At 38.3% G+C, this 23,242-nt stretch overlaps 1 protein-coding gene across 1 annotated transcript; it reads left to right on the top strand.

Annotated features, from left to right (window-relative positions):
* The first annotated feature begins 2,417 nt into the window (after positions 1-2,417).
* On the top strand, positions 2,418-22,372 carry LOC132955589 (alpha-tectorin-like). The gene is made up of 31 exons (XM_061028491.1): positions 2,418-2,460; positions 3,808-3,876; positions 4,346-4,384; positions 6,256-6,321; positions 6,652-6,767; positions 7,722-8,000; positions 8,105-8,200; positions 8,439-8,604; positions 9,071-9,136; positions 9,497-9,612; positions 10,385-10,663; positions 10,765-10,860; positions 10,983-11,151; positions 12,331-12,731; positions 12,853-13,429; positions 13,516-14,099; positions 14,205-14,757; positions 14,844-15,442; positions 15,614-15,771; positions 15,977-16,377; positions 16,499-16,695; positions 17,395-17,799; positions 17,908-18,191; positions 18,568-18,845; positions 18,997-19,116; positions 19,810-19,994; positions 20,136-20,296; positions 20,785-21,036; positions 21,175-21,334; positions 21,416-21,527; positions 21,612-22,372. Exons 2-31 carry the CDS (start codon positions 3,831-3,833, stop codon positions 21,701-21,703), a joined length of 7,053 nt encoding a protein of 2,350 aa, XP_060884474.1. The 5' UTR covers positions 2,418-2,460; positions 3,808-3,830; the 3' UTR covers positions 21,704-22,372.
* Positions 22,373-23,242: the final 870 nt, after the last annotated feature.

Below are 23,242 nucleotides of genomic sequence, written 5' to 3'. Positions count from 1 at the left end.
AACGGTTTTGTCAAATAAGAAAACATTCTCAGTCTACTCACTTCAGTCTTTTAGACTGACCAACACTGATAAAAGTAAAATCCTGCTAAAGGTTGCATGCACCTCACAATCTGAACTGTTAGTATTGCAGTCAAATTGAACTTAAATGGACACAAACATGTATGGACGACTGTAGAGTTCCCTCCATGTTAAATATGATCACCTACCTCCTGTTTGGGGCTTGAGAGAGGGAGACTATTGGATGTTTATAATGTTTAATTTGAGATTTTGAGGAAATTATAATTACATTAAATTAATTGACTAACTTTTTCAACATTTTTTTGACTAAATGTATTCTGATATGAGAAAACCTTTTTTCTTCCTGTTTTTCACTCTGTAGCAGGATTGTAGTTGGGGCGTTTACTAAAAGTAAGTAGGTCAGGAATTCTTAACCACGTCAAAGAAAGTAAATGAATAACCGCGAAAATATCTTCGCAACAAGATGGGACACCAAAATAAATAGGTTATGTAAGGTAACGCATTAGAGAATGGAATGACCCAAAAAAAGATGTTCAGTATGCAAAGGTTTTATCACAAATCATATTCACTTTACATTATTGTAAGATATTATTTACAACACACAGATTTTTTAAAACTTAAATGACATCCTTCACCAGGTTTAAAGTGTGATAGAATTAAGATGACTGAACTTTAGAGGTTCATGTTGGAGTCTGTTTTTTTTTAAAGGTTGATTTGAATTGGTAAACCTCAAATCATCACAGCTTGGGAAAATGTTTTATGTTCTGCATATTAGCCATATTTCTAAAGATATTGTGTGTGGAAGTTGTAATTCTTTTACATGTACTAATCTACGTTGAATGATCCACAATAGAAACTCTTTTCACTCTGGTGAAGGCAGAAAACTCTGAGATGGATTTCACAAAACAAGAACTAAACTGATGACATTACAGGTAAGTGATCAAATCTAGACAAACCTGCCTGTTATGTCATCAAGTTGTCTCGCAATCATGTGAGATGGACAGTGAAACTCCCTTTGTAGAGGTATTAACCAGTGTTGGGCATGTTACTGAAAATGACAGGTACTGCAATCTCAAAATCAAGTGTAAATGTTTGCATGGTCTGGCACCTTCTCTGTTCGATGAACTTGTTTCAAGACATCAGGATTCTAGTCGAGTCAACACACGGGCTTCAGTAAGTGGTGACTGTCGCATTCCAATACGCGAAACCTCATTTGGACAATCAGTCTAAACTGTAGTCTACTGAACTGAAAAAGCAACACCATTGGCTGAAGGAGAAACAACATTGTTCCAGTTCACACATGTCTGTGGTCTATTTTTCCTGCCTTCTGCTCAACTGTTTGGATTTTCTTCTCTTGTCTCTTTTTTTTTCTTTTGGTTATTTCTAAAAGCCTCCCGTAGACAAATAGTAGTTGCAAATTAGAATTTTGCTGTAAACACTTAGAGCAGTGAGTGCATCTGGGACTTGTGCATGGTTAAATGTTACAGCACCAATGTGACTGTATGTCCATTCCAAATAAAGAAATTAAAGTAGGACAATTATTGCACATTGTGAACAAAAATGAACCTTCAATCCTTAATAAGACAGAGCCAGTGAAGAAAGCAAAAAACACTAAGCTGAGGCCGTCCTTACCACAACACCATGACACACCAGCCTGACCAGGCCCAGAAATAGTGAAGCCAGGGTCACGGAGGGTCAGTGTACTCGGAAAATGATCATGACCACAGAACTTAGTTCAAAGTCAACCAAAATTTTCTCAAATGAATGGATATTTACCAATAATCTTGACACACAATAGCATACTTGGTTAATATTTCAATAGAAAGCAATTCAATTAGGTTTTAAAAAGGTGCAGATTTGTTGTTTTTAACAGCCTGACCTGTAATGATAGGGATTGAAATGCGTAAACAACACACCTTATAACTAAAATACATGTTAAATAAAATGTTGACTTAAGTAGATGTTGTGATTGTGCTTGAAGCTTCCATTTGTGTTAGGGTTCAAACTTTTATTGATTTATTTTTTTAGTCAAATTTGCAGTTCAGTGCATATCAGACATATCTAATGAAGTGGCACAATAACCTCTCGATAAAATGATGATCCCTTGTAATAAAACTATGTACCAAGGTTAGGAGGTTAACTACTGCATGAGTTAACAGTGTGGCAGGCATTTTTTAAAGGAAGACATTTTTTTCCAGAAATGATTGAATCTTTTTTCTGATCTACATATTTGTTATGAAGGTTTTTTGTTGTTGTTGTTGTTGTTAACAGTTAGATCATCTTGCTCATTATCACAAAAAATGAAGTAGAGTTTCCTTCTTGGAGGAACACATCCAACTGGTCAAACCACAGATTCATGGAAAGGTGCCAACTTTGACGGTATAAATCCAGGTAGCTGCCCAGCATCACATACATGAGGGAGAAAACAGAAGGGACAATCAGGTAATTGATACATCTTGTCGATCTGAGTCATGATTTTTCAAACTTCTCTGCTGCATGATCTTAGTATTTCTGAAGGAAATCGGTGCCCATTTCTTACTACATCTTAGTTATCACTTTGTATAGACCTGTTTAGAATTTACTAAAGTAATTGTGATGCAAAAGAAATCTGTATAATCTGTATTTGTTTGTTTATTTTAACAAAGCAGTTTCAATTTCAACAATATCTTCTAACATCGTTTAAGTGTTCTTTTTACTGTTATAATCTTTCCTATACATTTTCTCAGACAATTAGACGATATTAGGACAACTGTCCTGTTAGCTTTTCATTAATCAGGATGCAAAAGTTATATTTATCTCATGAAACATGTTCTAATAGAACAAGTGCTTTGTTATTGTTGCTATTTGATGCATACATCAATGTATCAACATACAGACTGGCAAACTTAAAAAAAAAATGAAGATAATACAGACATGTATCTGACCTTGCAGTGTACAGTGATCTTAATGAGGGGTGACACTTCTAAATATTGACTTTGTAGTTGACAGTAAATATGTCCCTCATAGCCACAGTCAATGCGAAACACATGTGGGTCATTGTAAACCCACTTATGGAAACTTGGGCTAGAAATACAAACACTACAATTTATTAAACATGACAAAAGATAAGTAAAAAATTTGAATGAGATGATATCAGAAACATATTTTCTTTTTAGGAATACCTGAAATTACAGCAACCTAAAATAACAAAGAAGTCGCAAATAAAAAACCTCATCGGGCCATTTTTGACCCGCTCGTGCATAACAACGTTTTTAGATACTATTTCTTTGATTCTCTTTCAAATTCAATTAATTTGATGGTATTACTATTTTGGTTCATTGTGTAAATCTCCAGTTTTTTTAAATTGTATTTGAATGAACTTATTGCATTTAATTTTCATTTAAATGTGCATATTAAATGGATCCACTTTATGATGTTGTGTAGGATTTGTAGGAAATCAATTCATGTCCACTTGGTAGTGTTTGTGCATGTTTGTGTGTGTGTGTGTGTTCGTATGTGTGTGCATGTTTGTGTGTGTGTGTGTGTGTGTGTGTTCGTATGTGTGTGCATGTTTGTGTGTGTGTGTGTGTGTTCGTATGTGTGTGCATGTTTGTGTGTGTGTGTGTGTGTGTGTGTGTGTGTGTGTTCGTATGTGTGTGCATGTTTGTGTGTGTGTGTGTTCGTATGTGTGTGCATGTTTGTGTGTGTGTGTGCGTGTGTGGGCGTGTTTGTGTGTGTGTGCGTGTGTGCGCGCGCGTGTGTGTGTGTGTGCACGCGTGGGTAATCCAACACTTTATATCTGGTCAACAGGTTTCAGTTTTGGGATTTGGAGAATGGCTGCTCAAATCATGTTACCTGTGTTGCTTTTGGGGGTAATAAGTGAGTAACTGAGAAATTACATTGAATTTTCTTGATTCTTTAATTTTACCATCAATGTAGTTTTTGGCAATTGACATAAACATTGTAAAATGTAACTGTATCTGTATGGTGAGCCCTTTAGAAGAATTGAAATAAATTGCTGGCATTTGCTCAAAACGGACCAGACAACCATGTCAAAAGATTTTGTGAATTACCAACAGATTACATCGAACCTCACAGTGGTATGATTCTTTGTTTGTGAAGTGAAAGAGTAGCTTTGAAAGTATAATGACTTTAAGCCCAAAGTATATTTATTCTGTATTTAGCACTACATTTTGAACAATGTCAGTGTTTCGTGCTACTGAAAGATTAAGTGTTATTCATACAGCACAGCTATAATAAAAGATATGGAGGTTAGAGAGATACCGTAACAGAGAAATTGGTTGGCTTCATTACCTTATCCAATCATATTGATGCTTTTTGTTTTTAGGTGTGGTGACTCCGCAGACAACTGTTCAGACAACAGGAGGTATGTTACACCAATCTAATTTTCTTTATATATCATACTATTAACAAGTAAGGCCTGCAATTATGTCAAAGGATTATTATTATTACCACTGGCTAAAAGCTAATAACACGAGTATGAGTTTATGCATTCTAAGGGTGAATAAGGAGCGTTGAACAGAAAATGTTATCTGTAGCTTTTGTCAAATAAAGTTTATTAAATTTATTTGACTTTTTTAAGGGATTGAAATACAAATATAGTATAGGGAAATATCACATGCACTGGCAGCAGATTTGTGAATAAGCAAGTACCTGGACTTTTAACTCATATAGCACACAGTCAGGACCTATTCAGGACATTTCCAGGAGTTGTATTTGAGAATTCAAGACAATACTTGCTCACAAGCGATGATATGACCTGCAAGTAGGCCTAGTTTTTGCTCCTTTAACTCCAGCTTTACTTGCATAAAAACAAACATGCATACCTGCTCACTGTACAATAGCGTTGTCTGGCCTCCTTAAAAAAAAAAAAAAACTTTTAGAATTGACATTGAAAGGATATTTTAACACCACATATGAAAAAGCTTGATGTTGGTATAATACAGCAGAAGATATACTTGTGAGAGTTGGACAGGTACCACACTATGACACCAAAGGAAAATGTCTCTTTAGAGTGAGCCAAATAGTCTGCCGAGGATTTATCTCAACTTTTCATGAAAGACTTCATTCAAGGCTTAAAGACAGTGTTTTACTGCCCCCCTCTGGTTGCACCTGGAAGTGTTAAAAGATGGGCATGGCTACACCTGTATCTGCACTCAGAAATAAACGGACACCATGTAATTAGTCACATGACGTCACCAAACCAGTTAGCAAAATTATTTTGTCTTAAAATAGCATGATTACTTCCAATATACAGTATATCTCTAAGTGGCATTTTCAACAGGTTCAGTCAAGAATGCCACAAAAAGGGATACAAATGGACAGGCCCAGAACAAAAAGACTTAGGGTGCATCACAGATTAAAGGGGGTGCAGCTACAATGACCAGCAACATGAATGGTTCAATAACAACAGGGTCAAGCCCGCCTCCTCATTAAGATAAAGGTTTCTGTGCCTTTCTTTACCAGAGTCGTTCTGAGAATGCTCCTAAAGAGCTCCATAGCAAGGACTTCTTGCAAGATTTTTTTTACCTCAGAGGGTACTCTAACAAAACTTGTGAAAATAGACACAGGACTAGGACGATGGAAATGTATTTAAATCAGCTCACAGTTTAATTTTCACCACATTTAACACATCACTTTAAAATTGTGGGGTCTTCTTTTTAAATAAAATTCAATTTAAAGGGGATAATGCATTAAAAGAAAAAGTCTGGTTAAAATCTATTTCACAAAAAATATATTTTAGGAAAATTCATAAGGGTTAGGAGTGTAAGAAATTTCAAATATTTAAAAAACGGTCTAACATTGACAATAAAAAACTATATAGATGTTGATTTTTAAAATATGTACATGCAATAAACAATATGAATAATATAAAATAGGGTCCCTGAAAGGCTTCTTATAGCTACAAACAACGTTTAAAAGTTGATTTTACCTGCCTTTCTGCCTTTATTGAGGGGGCAGCTGAGGAGAGACATTATGGGTAGGGTAAAGTGGGGTATGCATCAAGGAACTAAGCCTGGAATTCCAAACTGTGGCAGATGCATTGGGGGACTGTAGCCTCTTTATATGGGGCTCCTGCTCCACCAACTAAGTTAAACTGGTGCCCTGCTAACTATACCAGTTATATTGGAATTTTACTTGCATGCTACTTCATGATAAAGTTCTCATTCTGAGTTACTATACGCTCTATAATGTCATTTATTTGCGTATTGTTTTTTTCTGCTCTCATTTTAATAGCTCCAACTTCTACTCAGAACACAACTCAACAGCCAACTCCTCCGTTGAATCCACTGGTTATTGGTGGTAAGTTGAATCCTGAAAAAAGTTCTAGTTTATCGTTTGTTTGTTCTCTGCACAGACTTGTAATGCAATCATGTCAGAATCAGTGGCTTTAATAGTTACTAATGGAAGGATTAAATTTGTGTGCGCTTTTTTCCAGTTAAGTGACGTTATGCTTTTTTATAGCAACAATTAGTGGCTTTGGACAATGCATATTGATTGTTATGCTGCTGTACCTTTAAATCTTATCTAAAAATGTTAAATGTTGAGAACATTGTGCAGCAATTGCCTCAAAGGCTGTAATGAATGCTCACTGTATGTTTTGTTTTATGTTATGCCTTGTGTTCTTTCTAGGACCCCTCTACCCCATTGCTGGAACAACGACCGCTCGATCACTTGATGGAAGTTCTCCTCTGATTCTCCTGCAACACGATTTTGTGTACTTTGGACATGCATATAACCAGATATATGTATGTAAAAACAATTTGAGCAATACAAAAATCAATTATATTTTTTTGAGGAATCGTATTGAATTGAATATTTCAGACATTTGAGAATCATGGATGGAGTTTAAATAAAAATATAGTTACTTATGATATTAAAAACTTGCAGGGTTTCAGCCAATGTTTTGCAAGGCGGGCAGCTCTCCAGGCCTTAGTTTATCCCTCTGCGTGGTAGTCAAAGTGTTAAATAACTGGATGAGCAACATCTATTGATTAAAATGCTGTGAGGAACCAAGTAGGTTTGAGATACTTGTACTTAACCCTTGTGATGTTCAACACTTTTTGCTTTCTATCATTTAAGCAACCTACGAAACTTTGCAAGCTAGTTAAAAATATAATAAAACTTCCTCTTTGACCTTAAGGGATAATATCAAGGGTGCAAGGTAAATGCCAATTCAACCTATTCAGCCAATTTTTCTCAAAAGGCCAAACACTGGTGGTGGTAATAAGAGAGAGCAACATTGCAGTTCCTTGATGTACATAACCTTAACCCATCCACATTTCAACAAATTGCCGCCTGCAGTCAGGTATTCCTTGATACAGCAAAGCACCCTGTTGTATCTTAAATTAATTATTTCTTTAGGTTATAAAAAAAGGCATCAGATTCATAATTTTGTGTCCTCAATTACATTTTTGCACAGAAATGTTGAAGGAACCTTTTTGCGTTATACCTTTTTTACATTCTCAATTGCACTTTTTTTATGACTCTGTTACCATGTAAACTGTAGGACCCATCATCTGTCCCCTGTCAAAAAAAGATATTTGACCACAGACCATGCCCTTGTCATAAGATGTTTTCCACCAGGCCGAACAACTTTTCTATAGGAAATCCTTAACTTTAACCAAAGATATGCTGATATGGCTGAACATGCTACTGTCATTACAAGTAATCTGTAACGACTAATTCTTTTTTGCTTCCAGGTGAACCACAATGGACATATTACCTTTCACTCATCATGGCATAGTTACATACCTCAAATGTTCCCAATGCATGGTACCAGAGACATCATTGCACCATTCTGGACAGATTTTGACAACAGAGAAACTGGTTGGGTCTACTACAACCAATACACCAGCGGCAGTGTTCTTAATCAAGCAAACGAAGACATTAATAACTACTTCCCAGGCCTGAACTTTAACGCCAGCTTGGTCTTTGTTGCAACATGGTATGAGATGGCCTACTATTCAAACACTGGAACAGTAAGTAAATCATGTAATGAAATAGGAAATACATCTAACATGTTGTTGTGTTTTACCTTCGTCTTAACCTACTATAAAAACTCTGAATCCCTTTCCCCTCCAAGAAAACTACAGTTCAAGCAGTCTTGATCTCTGATGACCAGTACTCATTTGTGCTGATGAACTATGGAATCATAGCCCCACCGGTTCACAATGTGCAGGTTTGAGACATTTTAACTATATGCAATGTACTATGATACTTGTTTTGAATATGAAGCAAAGGACATTTACAAAACATTTAATTAATATTTGTATATACTGTATGTAATGTTTATTTATGACATGTGCTGCTGCCCTCTTGGTCAGGTCACCCTTGTTAAAGATATCTTAATCTCAATGGATTCATTACCTGGTGAAATAAAGGTTAAACAATGATATATCTTTATGACTGCATTTCAGGCAGGATATGACACAGTCCATTCATCATACCATTTCACCATACCCGGATCATTCTCCAACAATGGAACAGGCAATAACTCAAGTTTCCGCCAGAGCAGTAATGTCGACGAACTCGGTCGCTGGGCTTTCCGGGTGGACAATGGAACGAGAGGCTGTGTAATCAACTGTAAGTGATTTTTTCTCCTTTTTTTCTTTTGAAGCAGGGTTGTATGATGAAGCTGTTGATAGTAAGTGTATTTGTCGCAGGAGATGCCCCTGTCAACCTGACCCTTGTGTTGAGAAACCAGGCAGGAAGTTAAGTTTTAGATTGCTGCAGGTATTATTTAATTTAGCAAATTTTAAGAAACTACCACCTAAAAACCAATGTCAGTAGATTTAGCTATACATTATTTATATACTTCTTTGGTGAGCAATGAAGCAGCATTTGAAACATTCGTTACTAGTAAACATGAGTAAGCTATGGACTAAAAGGGAATACTTTCATTTATGTGCTTCCTTAAAGGCTACTGGTGGATAGGAAACACTTTTAAACAGGATTTATTACTTGGATGCTTCTCAATGAAAGAGTTGATTTTTGAAGTGTCAACAGGACTATTTTCACCATACAAAGACGTTTTTTTTGCACTTCTAAGGTCCAACCATTCCTCCTCCGACAACAGTTCGGCCAACTCCTCCGTTGAATCCTCAGGTTATTGGAGGTAAGTTGAATCTTAAATAATAGTATTTGTTTTCATATGTCCATTCTATGAACACACAATCCATGGCTTCATGTCAAAAATGGTTGCAAAAAGTACTGTAGTTACTACTGAGGGATTTTACTTATTTCCAGCGTGTTAGAGATAATACCTGTTTTGTGTGACTGTATGTTTGTTAACAAAACACAGTTGCTTTGAAAAGGATATATTGGCCTCATTTGTTGAGTCAAATTTCAACTTGTTGTACCTTACAAGTGGATTGAGAAATATTAAATGTTAAACATTATACAACAGCTGCCTAGGAGACTAATATTGATGTGCCTTGTATTTTTCTGTAATTGTTGTGTCCATTGTTCTTTCTAGGACCCCTCTACCCCATTGCTGGAACAACGACCGCTAGAGCACTTGATGGAAGTTCTCCTCTGATTTCCCTGCAGCACCCTTTTGTGTACTTTGGACTGACGTATAACCAGATTTATGTATGTAAAGAAAATATTCAGCAAACGTTTTTAGTATTTTTTTAATGTCGGTATAAATTTTCATTCTACAGACAATACAGAGTAGTTTTCAGAAATACTTCACAATACTGGTTTCCCTCCAAGTCCAAGTGGACCCATCCCCTTGGTTTTTCAAACATTAAATGGTTGCCATGGAAACATCTGTTGATTAAAAAGCTAACAGGAACACAGTATAGGCTTTTTTGGACCACAGGAACCTTTCATAGTTCTAGGAATAGTTCCAACCCTCGCCATTTTTATTAATTCTGTAACCCAGGAACTATTAATATTAAAATAATAAGGCCGGCTATGAGGAAGACTTTCACTTGGGTTTCTATTATGACTAAGATGTTCCCCAAGACACAGATCAACAATGCACAGCCAGTTAGCACCTTGTTCATGGTACAGCCAAGCACCACTTTGCGTTTTGAAATTGTCATAATTAGCCTGTACCATTTAATTTGTACACCAACTTAAGACGCAAGTCAACTTTAAGCACTGACTTATGTAGGAATCAGTGAAACCTTTTTTCTTAATACTCAATTCATTAATTCCAACAGGACTTTCAAGTTTTCTGTTAGTAACCTTGACATGTACCTACAGATATACTGATCGCATAACCTTCAATTAACAGTGTATTCAACTCCTTTGTCAGTAGAGTTCTTTTATGATAAGAAGAATTGAAACTATGAGATGATTAATGTACTGAAGCCTTAATGTACTTTTGCCAAAGTTTGTTTATTTTTTTCCCCAGGTGAACCATAATGGACACATGACCTTTGACTCATCATGGCATAGTTACATACCTCAAATGTTCCCAATGCATGGTACCAGAGACATCATTGCACCATTCTGGACAGATTTTGACAACAGAAAAACTGGTTGGGTCTACTACAACCAATACACCAGCGGCAGTGTTCTTAATCAAGCAAACGAAGACATTAATAACTACTTCCCAGGCCTGAACTTTAACGCCAGCTTGGTCTTTGTTGCAACATGGTATGAGATGGCCTACTATTCAAACACTGGAACAGTAAGTCATCATATAATGTAACAGGAAATTGCATCTGACATATTGGTGTTTTATCTTTGAGTATATTTACTACAAAAACTGTAAATCCACCTTTTTTTCAGGAAACTACAGTTCAAGCAGTTTTGATCTCTGATGACCAGTACTCATTTGTGCTGATGAACTATGGAATCATAGCCCCACCGGTTCACAATGTGCAGGTTTGAACAATTAAAATTATCAAGTCTAATTAAAAAAAAACCGATAAGCATTGTATTAAGTTGACACTTATTTAAACTTTTATGCAGAAAAGTAAATGCAATTTTATCTTTGTATATTTCAGGCAGGATATGACACAGCCCATTCCTCTTACTATTTCACCATCCATGGAGCATTCTATAACATTACATCACGCAATGCATCTACCAGTCTCAACCAGAGCAGCAACGTCGACATACCAGGTCGCTGGGCCTTCAGGGTAGACAATGGAACTAGGACCTGCACTTTCAATGGTTAGATCAGACCCACTTTTCTAATGTTTTTTAGGTTTGTGGCAAGAGTAGGTGATGGTCATAACTAATTATGTCAAATAATGCATTTTCAAAATAATTTATTTGAATAAATCGAAGGAAATATGCAAAATAAGGTAGACTGAAGCTGTAGGGAAGGAAAAACAATATAATATAATAATGCAAATACTAATAAGGAGAATTAAGATACATTTTTATTTTAATCACAGAATCTAAAATGGGCTAAACGAGGTCAAATGCTTAAAACACTACCAGTCTAGAAATAAACCAAAACTGAGCTTAAGCCACTGGTGAAGAGGCAGACTACACTGAGGAAGGTGTGGGGGTGCAACCACATGCTCAGGTGCAGCACAGCAAATCACACAGCAATCCTCAACAACTTTGGTGTAGTCTATTTATGCCCCAGTGCTCTTTAACTCAAATGCAACAATTGGAGAGCCCTCACCCTGGGTGCCTAGCTTCCCAACTAAGTGGCTGAAAGAAAAACAAAAATAATTTAAATAACCAAAACAAAGTAAACACAAGCAAATTCCAGTCGGTTGACAGCAAACTAAATAAACACAAAGTTAGAGTAATACAAAAACAAAACAATATACACAGAGCCACCCTACAGAGCAAGTAACCACAGGCCAGCTATTAACGCTGCAGCAACAACAACCAAACAAGGATGTTATTAACACATAAAACCAGCAAGAAACACATTGAATCAAGGCCGTACCTACCAGCAGCAAGACCAAACACAAATACACATGCCAGACAGGAGCAGGAGGCCTGTACCTGGCATACAGCTCCCTTAAATAAGCTCACCTGATTAGTTAGTGGGGGAGGGGACAGGTGAAAGGCTGTGTTCAAGAACTCACTGTTGTGTTGTCTACCACATGTTGAACCAAGATATATTTTTTTGTGCACTGATTACATTAAAATATGGTAACCTATACATAAACAGAGTAGACAGAGAACCTTCTTACATTTGTTATTTGAAGTCCTTCGAAAGTGTTATATGCCCAAGAAGTTCTCAAATGTAAAATTGTTTAGGAATGTCAATGTCTTCAAGTTGAACAAGACAGACTTATTTTTTGTACCAACTTTACTGTCAGCCATTATTACATTAAGTTTTGGAGGGCATTCCCTATGTAACTTTTCTTTTTATTTCCTACAAAGGTTCACCAGTACAATTGTTTGAGTCATTCTGGATCGACAGTACCTGTTCACAGAAGTGCACCTGCACCTCAGCAGGCCTACAGTGTCACAGCCAACCCTGCTCTTTTTCCCAAGTCTGCCAGCCTTCCGCCTTTCAGTACTCCTGCCAGACGGTGCAGAAAGGCCTCTGCACTATAAGTGGGGATCCGCATTACTATACCTTCGATGGCACAGTGTTTCACTTTCAGGGTACCTGCACTTACGTTCTCTCTGAGCAATGTGGACCAGAGCTGCCCTACTATAGAGTAGAGGGCAAGAATGAGCATAGGGGCAGCACTCATGTTTCATGGACCAGACTGGTTAAAGTGTTTGTCTATAATGAAACCATTGAGCTTGTGAAGGGACATCATGGAGAGGCCAAGGCAAGTAACTATTATTACTAAGTTATTAAGTTACTAATTATTACATTTTAATTCCCTGTGGTATTTTTATTTTTTTAAACATTTTTTACAATCATTTTTTTGCTTTCTGGTGTGCTTACAGGTAAATGGAAGTTTTAAAGCAACTCCAATCTCCCTCAACAATGGCGCTATCCAGGTTTTTGAGTCAGGTTTTTCTTTGATCATCAGCACTGATTTTGGATTAGAGGTATCCTATGATAACAACCATTTGGCCAAGATCAGTCTGCCTTACACATACTTTAATGCAACATGTGGCTTGTGTGGAAACTTCAACAATAACCCTGGGGATGACTTTCGGACCCGCCAAGGCGAGCTTGTTAGCTCCGACGTGGTTTTTGCTGACAGCTGGAAAGCATCAGTAGGTGATGAACCTGGCTGTGGGCCAAAATGTGGAGGTCTAAACTGTGCTGCCTGCACCGAGAGTCAGACAGCTTTATTCAGCAATTTTGACCATTGTGGTATAGTCAAGAACAATTCCGGTCCTTTTGCTGCATGCCATCCACATCTTTCTCCAGAGCTCTTTGCCGAGAACTGTGTGTTTGATCTCTGTGTGGGAGGAGGTTACCAGCCCATACTGTGCCAAGCCCTTAACGTCTATGCAAGTCAGTGTCAACAGTTGGGTATTCAGCTTGCAAGCTGGAGGAGCGAAGGATTCTGTGGTACATCTCTTTCTTTCAACACCATAAAACATATTTTGCTGTAGTTGCTTTGAAATTAATATGATTTTTTTTCTTCTTTTGTTTAGAAATCCCATGTCCCTCCAACAGTCACTTTGAGTCTCAAGGAACAGGATGTCCAGCTACCTGTGTCAATCCAAATTCTACCTATAACTGCCCTCTAACTAACCAGGAGAGCTGCATCTGTGATTCTGGCTACATCCTTAGTGGTGGAGTCTGTGTTCCTCATGCTGAGTGTGGCTGCAGCTTTGAGGGTAGCTACTACCGCTCCGGAGAAACAGTAATACTAGATGAGGACTGTGGCAGACTTTGCAGCTGCAGTTATGGCTCCATGACCTGCAGTTACCATGGTTGTGGCCCACTTGAATCTTGCAGTGTGGTAGACGGTAAAAGAGGGTGCATACCTAACAGTTATGCAACATGCTGGGTTAAGGGCCCAGGGTCATATCATACATTTGATGGAAAGGCATATCAGTACCCTGGGGCCTGTCGATTGACCCTTGCCAAAGTAATGGGATTGTCTAATCACCCACACTTTATGGTGACAACAGAGAAAGTGCCCAGAGGACAGCAGGGTTTTGCCAATGTGCTAACGTTTGAGGCAGAGGGAACACAAGTCTCCATTGAAATAACAGGCAGCAGCAGTGTTAAGGTAATATAGAGCTCATGAAGACAAATGTGACCAAATGTATGTTAAAATATTGTCCCAACAATTCCAAAAGATCTTCTAATTATGTCTTTTTACATTGCCATTTAGGTCGATGGTCAACTTATCAGACTACCCTTCAGCTCAGCATCAAACCGAATCCAGATCTACCACAGCAGCATTCACAGTATCATCCTTCACACCTCATTTGGTGTAACTGTGCAGACAGTCTGGCCTCACTATGTGCGTGTCACAACACCTGGTATCTACAATGGCACACTTGGTGGACTCTGTGGTAATTACAATGGTCACCCTTATGACGACTTCCTCACACCCAATGGCAACCTGGTCAATAGCTCTCAGATTTTTGGGGACAGTTGGCGAGATGGCTCTCTCGCTGCTCACTGTGTGGAGAACAGAGATCATAACTCTACAACATATAACAAGTCTAGGCAGGACTGTGACATCCTTGGATCACCACATGGGCCATTTGCCAAGTGTTGGGCTTCAGTAGATGCACAACAGCATGTGGATGCCTGTGTGGATATCATTGAAGCCTCTCCAGATCCAGCATCATTCCATTGCAAGGTCCTACAAGATTATGCACTAATGTGTCAACAGAAGGGTATCATCCTAGGATACTGGAGGAATTTAACTGGTTGTGGTAAGCATTTTGCTTTTGGTGAAGCTAGCTTGAAAATAAATAATTTTAATACATCTGCTTAATCGTTTATTTCTGTTTCTCTCTAGAGCAAAACTGCCCTGTGAACAGCCATTACGAACTCTGCGGAAGTCCTTGTCCTTCCTCTTGCCCCACCCTCTCATTTCCCTTCTCCTGTAACAGTGAGTGCCAGGAAGGATGCCAGTGTGATGATGGTTTTGTCCTTAATGGCAATCAATGTGTGCCACCAACAGACTGTGGATGCTATTATCAAGGACGCTATCGGCAAGGTGGTGATCAGTTTTGGGATGGGGAGGAGTGTCAGAGTTTGTGCAACTGTAATGGCAATACTGGAATAGTCCACTGTAACCCAAGCTCCTGTGGTCCCCTTGAGTCCTGCCGCGTGTTGGAGGGAGAGTTTGGCTGCCATCCAAGCCCGCATGGCATCTGCTCTGCATCAGGTGACCCTCACTACCTCAGCTTTGATGGCAAACCGTTTGACTTCCAGGGGACCTGCCGGTATGTTCTGGCAACACTTTGTAATGCCACTGATGGACACCATGAATTCTCAGTGGAAGCAAAGAATGAACAATGGCAAGGCGCTCCTGTCTCAATCACAGCTGAAGTTTTTGTCAATGTGTGGGGCTATCAAGTGCACCTGTCAGGGGACAGCAATGGCATGGTAGAGGTGAGTCAACCATTTGGGAACTGTTGGTCAATCTAGGGAATCCTTGCTAAAGTACGTTTTTGCTTACAGCCAGTAAAATGGCATTTTAATTTATTGAGTTGTTTAATAAAACTGTTTTGGTTAGTTATAATCCTCTGTTTGTTTTTTTTTTTTTTATTTCCAATGGTATAGATAAATGGAATTACAACAAATTTACCAGTTCTCTTGAAAGAAGGTCAAGTTTCCATCTATGCAAGTGGATCTCGCACATTTGTTAGTACTGACTTTGGCGTGAGTGTCACATACGACGGATGGAGTACAGTGACTATCTCTGTGCCTTCTAATTACAGGTATCTGCAACTTAAACTTTATTTCTACTTATTTAGGTACATTACACAAATACTTTAAATTGGAATATTTTAAGCCAAAAATGTATCTAATTTAATTGTGTATTTCAATGTATTTATGTTGTCAACTTGTCGACTTCTTATTTGTTTTGTCTTTGAAGTAATTTTTTTGTAACAATTTGAAAATTTTGTATATTATTACTTAAAGTGGACAGACATGTGGACTTTGTGGCAACTTCAATGGGGATCCAAATGATGACTTCCACACCCCGTCAGGAATGATTGTCAACACTCCAGATGAGTTTGGAAAAGCTTGGAAAGTGGCAGGCAACTACACCTGCAGTGATGGGTGTGGCTCCTCCTGCCAGCAATGCGCCAATGACCAGCCTGCTAGAGCCAAATGTGAGCTGATTCAGGCAGCTGATGGCCCCTTCAGCTTCTGCCATGGACAGGTGGACCCAGCACCATATTTCAATGACTGTGTGTTTGATGTTTGTGTGTCGGGCAATGAGGGCCAAGATCTTCTGTGCAGGGCAATTGAGGCATATGTCACTGCATGTCAGTCTGCTAATGTTCGAATCTACCCTTGGAGAGAGAACACAACCTGCCGTAAGTTAACACCGTTAAAAAATAAAGTTGACCATTACATCTAAATACAGGCTTAGTAAATTGACTAAATTTTTCTGTTGTAACCATCTAAAATAAATATTTTGTTTCCTCAATTTTAAAGAACTTGACTGTACAACGAACACCCATTATGAGCTGTGTGGTACTGACTGTGGCCACACCTGTGCCAGCAGCATTGATGCAACCTGTGTGCAGGTTTGCTCTGAGGGATGTTTCTGTGATGAAGGCTTCGTAAGGAGTGGGACAAAATGTGTCCCTGTAGAAAACTGTGGGTGCCAATATGATGGCTACTACTATAATGTGAGTAATATACCTGTTGATAAGTAGTTTTATATAATTTCCCCTAAAAATGTATCTGACATTCTGTATTATGACACAAGTCAATACACATACATTTCGTTGGCTAATTGTCAGCTCTTGTTTATCAGAGAGGCAAGAATTCTCCCTCTGTCAACCATTAAAAATATATATATATTTTAAACTTTGTCTAAAAATGTAATGAAGATATGTGCTTCTGTACAGGATTAGGGGTGAGTATTTACATATTAAGTCTATCCACAGATACTCACCTAAAGGGCAAAACATTTCTTGACTGTGTGCACAGCTTTCTTTGTGTGCCCAGTCACACTTTGGTTACTATTGCAACACATAAAGCACATTTTGCAATAATTTGGCTGAATATTTCACCAATTTTTTTTGAGTTATAGTAAAATATGACATATTCATATGTACATGTTGCACATATAAACATTTTTTAATTTGAGGATACTATTTAGACCCTGTTGCATAACCCAAAAAAATGTAAAGGGGGAAACAGTGGTTTCTGTTTTGGTCTACTTCCAAAGGAAAATATTTAGATTATTGAATTTAATTAAACTTTTAAGCATTTATTACTTGGCAACAACGTTGTTGAAAAAAATAAGTGTGGTGTCCTTTATTCATGTGACATATACTATATTTAGTTATTTTTTATTGGTCTCTCTTTTTCACATGCTCCAGGCTGGTGAGTCCTTCAGGACGGACGATTGCTCCCTACAATGTCAGTGCCATGCTCCCAATGACCTGCGCTGTTCTGCTGCATCTTGCACTCCTGCACAAGAGTGCACAATTAGAAATGGCAAGCTAGGTTGTTTTGTTGCAACATCTGCTATGGCTACTTGCACTGTGTGGGGAGACCCACACTACTCTTGCTTTGATGGGGCACTGGCTCATTTTCAGGGCACATGCTCTTACATCGTTACTGAGAGTGGGAGCCACAGTATGAATGAAACACAGTTTCAGGTAGTAGCCACCAATAATCACCGAGGCAACAACCACGTGTCGTTTGTATCAGCAGTGGATGTATACCTCTCAAATATGCCAGAGAGTGCACACATAAGGATTGGACCGAACAAAATAGTTAAGGTAAGCTCTTTATTATTTTTAAGATTAAATTCCTGCTTAATTTAAAAAAAAGAAAGAGGCCACAAGCGTGTTCTCATTCCATTCCTCTTTCATCTCTCATCCCGTCAGGTAAATGGAAGTGAGGTGTCTCTTCCCACCATTGCAGGCACCTTAGTTCATGTGTCAAGGAAGGGAAGCTTCATAGAAGTCAATGCCGGTGACCTGATAGTAGAGTTTGATGGAAAGAGTACATTAATGGTGAGAATCGGCAAAAACCGTGAAAACAGAGTCAGTGGGATGTGTGGAAACTTTAACGGTGACTCTTCAGATGACAAAGTCTTGCCTAATGGAACATTGGCTCTAAATGATAATCATTTCGGGCACAGCTGGATGTCACCGACAAGCCAACCAGGGTAAGCGCTTGTAAAAAAAAATATTTGAGTGGGGTATTCCACACAAAATAACATTCAGACACCATTGTTAGTTGACATTCTTTCATGTCATAAAGAAACAGGTCTTGTTCAAGTTGACCACAATGTAATCATCACTTACTACAGTTAGTTTTAAGATGGTTATGAGAAACACTGGAAACAATGCCTTTATATGACCTACAAAAGCAGACACCCTGTCAGCAACAATATAGACCATTAGTTTTTATTACTTTGTCAGATATGGTCTGAAACATTACATCGGCTCCATTTGCAAGCGCATTTGCACACTTTGTATGTGACTGTAATAATCTCAGAAGGCACTGTGACATTATGCATAATGTGATATTGTCTTTTCTAGATGTGGATCCACAGATGATGACGTTGGTGATGGATTGACCGACTGCCCCTTCATGCACAAATACTCTTACCTCTGTAGTGTCATCACAAACACCAGTGGCCCATTCAGTTCCTGTCACTCACACTCTGACCCACAGCCATTTTACAGCGCCTGTGTGTATGATCTCTGCCTCTACACTCAAGCCAATGGCATGCTGTGTTCTGCTGTGTCTGCCTATGAGTCAACTTGCTCAGTTCTTGGATTAAACATCCCAGAATGGCGCTCAGCTTTGCATTGTGGTAGGTTTCAACTACCCTAAGGGGCATATGAGATATAGAATCAGGAATAAAAAAAACTCCTAGCAACTTGTGTATAGGTGGTAGTTTCTGTTCCATGATTTGTTGCAGTTTTAACACTCCTTTCCTAATCATTTTCTCAACTTTACCACAGCTGAGTCAGACCCATGCGATCAATTGGACTGCTCAGAGGATGAGTGGTGCGGTGAGCGTTATGGAGAGTACGGCTGCTTCTGTGATGAGCAGCACCATCGGGCAAAACATGAGAGCTATGGTGAGAATATGCCAGTTAAACCCTGAATCATTGCATTTAAGTCAAGAAATGGACACGCTTGAGTACATAAGCACACATTTATAGGGATTTAAAGAACATAAGTATTGTCTAAATTTTCAACATTAACTATCTTTTTTAACCAATGTCGACATAGTTTTTGCAGTTAAGGGGCAGCACAACAAGCTGATAACAAAACACTGACATATGAACACCTTAAACTGTACAGTTCTGGAGTAAATCAGAACTGTACTTCTTTTTTTAAATACTTGGTTATTTGCCTTCAAGTCAAAACTACCAACCTTTTAGATAAAAAGGCAGAATTGAACTACAGTACGAGTCTCAAGGTGTACTTGGACAAATTTTTCCAGTGACCTAGCTTGAAATCTTCCTCGGAACGCAGTTTATTGTGGAAGGAAATTTAGAGGATACAATGTTGAAAAAACTGTCAGTTCAATCTGGGTCTGAAAAACTTTATACTTCTTCATTTTGGATGAAATGTGAATGAGTTGTTAGCTTATGCTCAAAGCATACAATCAGCAACCTAACCTACACCGTTGGTTAGTCAGTATAATCAACATCTCTATACAGATGCTATGTGATCAAATTTGTCATATAAAAGCTAACCAATAACCATGACACAGGCAATAGAAACTCTTAAAATGTTGCTTTGTATTGTGTATTTGGCTTTCGCAGACTCGTCAATCACTTGTGTCAGCAGTACAGGCACCATGTCTTTGGCGCGCTGCCAGTTGTTTGAAGCAGGCTTCAAACCAAGCACCCTCCACCTCAAAGATCACTCCTGCAACGGGACAATTCAGGACGGCAAACTAGTGTTTCAATTTGACAATGAAGAGCACAAGTGCGGGACAGTTCTTAGGGTAAGTCTATACCTTATATAATAAATATTAGAACACAATATGAGTTGTATGAACATTCTTTGGATGCGATTTGAGAGGTTAAAACAACTACTGTATTTGAACTATTATTAACCCCTTACATTTTGTCACCTCGTATTTCAGAGCAATGGGACCCACATCATCTACGAGAACACCATTAAGGGTGACATGGACACCCATGGCGATATAATTAGCCGTAAAAAGAATCTAAATCTGAATTTCTGCTGTGACTACCCTCTGACCAGGGCCCTGTCTATGGCTGTGGGCATCAACCCTGTAGAGAGGTAGCAATAACTTCCCCTCTGCATTCTTTACTCTTGTTGCATACAAAATAAACGTAAAACATCTCTTCATAGTGTTTTTTACAAGTATAGCAAGTAGATTTTCATTATTTCCATTTTCCAATAACACTTTAAAGTGTCAGCATCAGCCTAGAACCTTATTGTTTTTATTGTTTTGCCAAACTGGTGCTGTATGATAACAGTGTTGATTAAAAATACTTAAATTAATTTAAAAAAATGTTGTGCCAATTACCTGAACTCTTCTCCGCCACTAATAGCCCAACCCTTTAAAGCAACATTCATCCAGAAACTCAGGGGAGTCTAAACATGATCCATGAGTGGGATGTGAATATGTCAAAAATACTCAAAGGACTACCGTGTATTATGTTAATTGTATTCACTGAACAACTCTTATGTATTGCTGCATATCAACTGAGCTTATAGGTAACCTGCTTCTTTAGTTTAATCACAACATGTTTTTTTGTTTTCAGCATTGTGAACAGGAAGCTACCTGCTGGCGTTGGGCAGTATAATATCAGAATAATACCTTACCAGGACGCAGACTTCCACAGCCCCCTCACTGGTGACAACAACACAGAAATTGAAATCAACCAAAGGATGTATGTGGAGGTTCGGACAGAAGGACTTGATGAACGGCAGATCTCCACCATCCTAGACTCTTGTTGGGCCACGCCTGTCAACATTGCAAACTACCCTGTCCGCTGGGATCTCATCAGTGCAGAGTAAAGCCACGTTTTTCAACTTTAACTTGTCCTCCTCACTTGTTTCTTGTTCTTAACTTTCTGCAGCCATCATCTCTTCTAACATTGATTATGTTACTTTACATGGTCTGCATGTGAACAACTTTGCCTGTCTTCTAGGTGTCCTAACTCACAAGATGGTACAGTAGAGGTGATTCAAAATGGCATCTCCACTGTGTCCCGATTCTCCTTCAAGATGTTCACCTTCACCAACTCTTCAACCATCTACGTGCATTGCCAGGTCCACCTCTGTCTTTTGAAGAATAACGACTGCTACAATGTGAGTACTATTTTGTTTGTGTGTGTGTTGTACAGATTATCAACAGGTGCATCACAATAAGATGTTTATGATTTTCTGCAGAACTGCTACGCAGGTCATAACTGGCGAATTAAGAGGGATGTATCACACCATGAACCTACAGACATCTCAGTTGGACCCATTGTCCTGAGGCAGGCAAGATCATTATACAAAGGTAAAGTTATCTTATTTTTTGCATTTTAGATGACATACAGCTGTTGGAGACATTTCATCTAAAACATTGGTTGTTCTTTTGCAGGTGGCAGAGTGGAAAAGAGCAGCGCCTCGGGCCAACTGACCTGCATGGTGACCTTACTAGTCAGTTTACTGACTGTTAAAACTCTGATCTAGAAGGCTCAAAATTAAGCCCTCGCACAGTCAATTAATGGATGTATACATATTACACCACAACAGAATCAGTCAGCACTAGTTTTCTTTTTGATCATTTTTTTAGAATGCTTAATGGTTTTATCTTTGTCAGGATCCACTAAAAAAGTGGAATGAGATACCTTTTTTGTGTGAAGTGAATGACATTGATTTCCACTGCTCATCTTTTTGTATTTCTTACAATGATTATCAGTTTAGCATTAGATGATGGTGTTAATTATTAATAATGAAGGAAAAGTGGTTAATGAAGTTATGTAAGTGTAAAACATAAATCCTCATCAGGTCAATATATTTTTTATATACATTTGATTTTGGATGTGATTCATATTTTCTAAACTTTGTTCTTGATTTGTTTTTTTGTCTGTCAAAAGGTTGTTTGGGTTGGTCAAAGGGTTGAATCCCTTTGCAATGTTCTTGCTTAGATCCTTATTCTCTGTCATCGATTTTAAAAATCATGCAAAATACATTCAAATGTATTTTAAATTGTGGAGTCTGCATCTTATTGGAAAAGGATTTACCTTTTCATATTTAAAACTGTATCCTGATGCAAATATTAGGTTGTGACATAATGTCTGAATTGCATTACAGTTGAATACAAATTACTATAATAAAGTCAGTCCAGATTTGCTGATATATTTTTCAACTAACCAAATAATTGAATGAATGAATGAAAATGAAAAATGGGGCCATTTGGACCTCAGGTGGTACAAAACATTTGACAGAACAAACAGAAGGAACCAGGAACACATTCTACACTGACTGAAAACAGATCTGCAACCTACTTTTGGTCTTCGGCCCACCAGTTGAGAACCACTGGTCTAAATCAAATTTACTTCTTAACAGCAGTGAAGAATAGAAAATTAGACAAAATCCAGCTAGGACAAAAACAACAAACAACTAGCGGACTAACCCTAACCCACATGCAGCAGCAGAAGAGAGATCAAACTGAAATCTAGAAATCTAACCATTAATGATGTGCTTTCTGTATTTATCTGACATCAACCTTTATCCATTACAAATCAGATTTAGAGTTGATATAGTTCATAACCTTCTGATTATCATTTCTTTTCTCAGCTATTATGAGGACTCCACTGTCCAGACAAAAGCTTTTATGAGTTGTGTCTAGTGACTTTGCCAGCAGAATTAATTCCACACGGTGTAGCTGCCAATAGCCTCGCCCTCTACAACAAATAGCACTTTGAACAGTATAACATCTGCAGAGTTACTGTAGCAGCCCTCTGCAACAACAATGAGGAAGCGTGGAGTTCAACAGGTGCAAATCAATATTCTCACTTCGAGCACCATGAAACTAAAAAAGGCAAATAAAGCATTTCCATGTTCCGGGGTGGAGCTGTGTGCCCTGGAACTAGCACAACAATACCAATAGGCTCTGGTGCCCACTTACAGTTACAATTAAAATTGTTGCCATTGTCAAAAGATCCCTGAACATTACAAATGTCTGATGGAGAGAGTTTTGATGTTATAATACACTATGTCTATAGA

This window comes from Labrus mixtus, chromosome 21 (genome assembly GCF_963584025.1).
Source record: "Labrus mixtus chromosome 21, fLabMix1.1, whole genome shotgun sequence".
Classification (NCBI taxonomy): Eukaryota; Metazoa; Chordata; class Actinopteri; order Labriformes; family Labridae; genus Labrus; species Labrus mixtus.
This window is presented reverse-complemented; position numbering and strand designations above follow the sequence as displayed.

Bases quoted from the DNA above. Each gene is read 5' to 3' on its own strand.
- LOC132955589 (XM_061028491.1), top strand. From the start codon at position 3,831: ATGGCTGCTCAAATCATGTTACCTGTGTTGCTTTTGGGGGTAATAA. The intron at 9,613-10,384 runs GTATGTAAAGAA...TTTTTTCCCCAG, and splicing joins TGACGTATAACCAGATTTAT to GTGAACCATAATGGACACAT. The intron at 10,861-10,982 runs GTTTGAACAATT...TGTATATTTCAG, and splicing joins CACCGGTTCACAATGTGCAG to GCAGGATATGACACAGCCCA.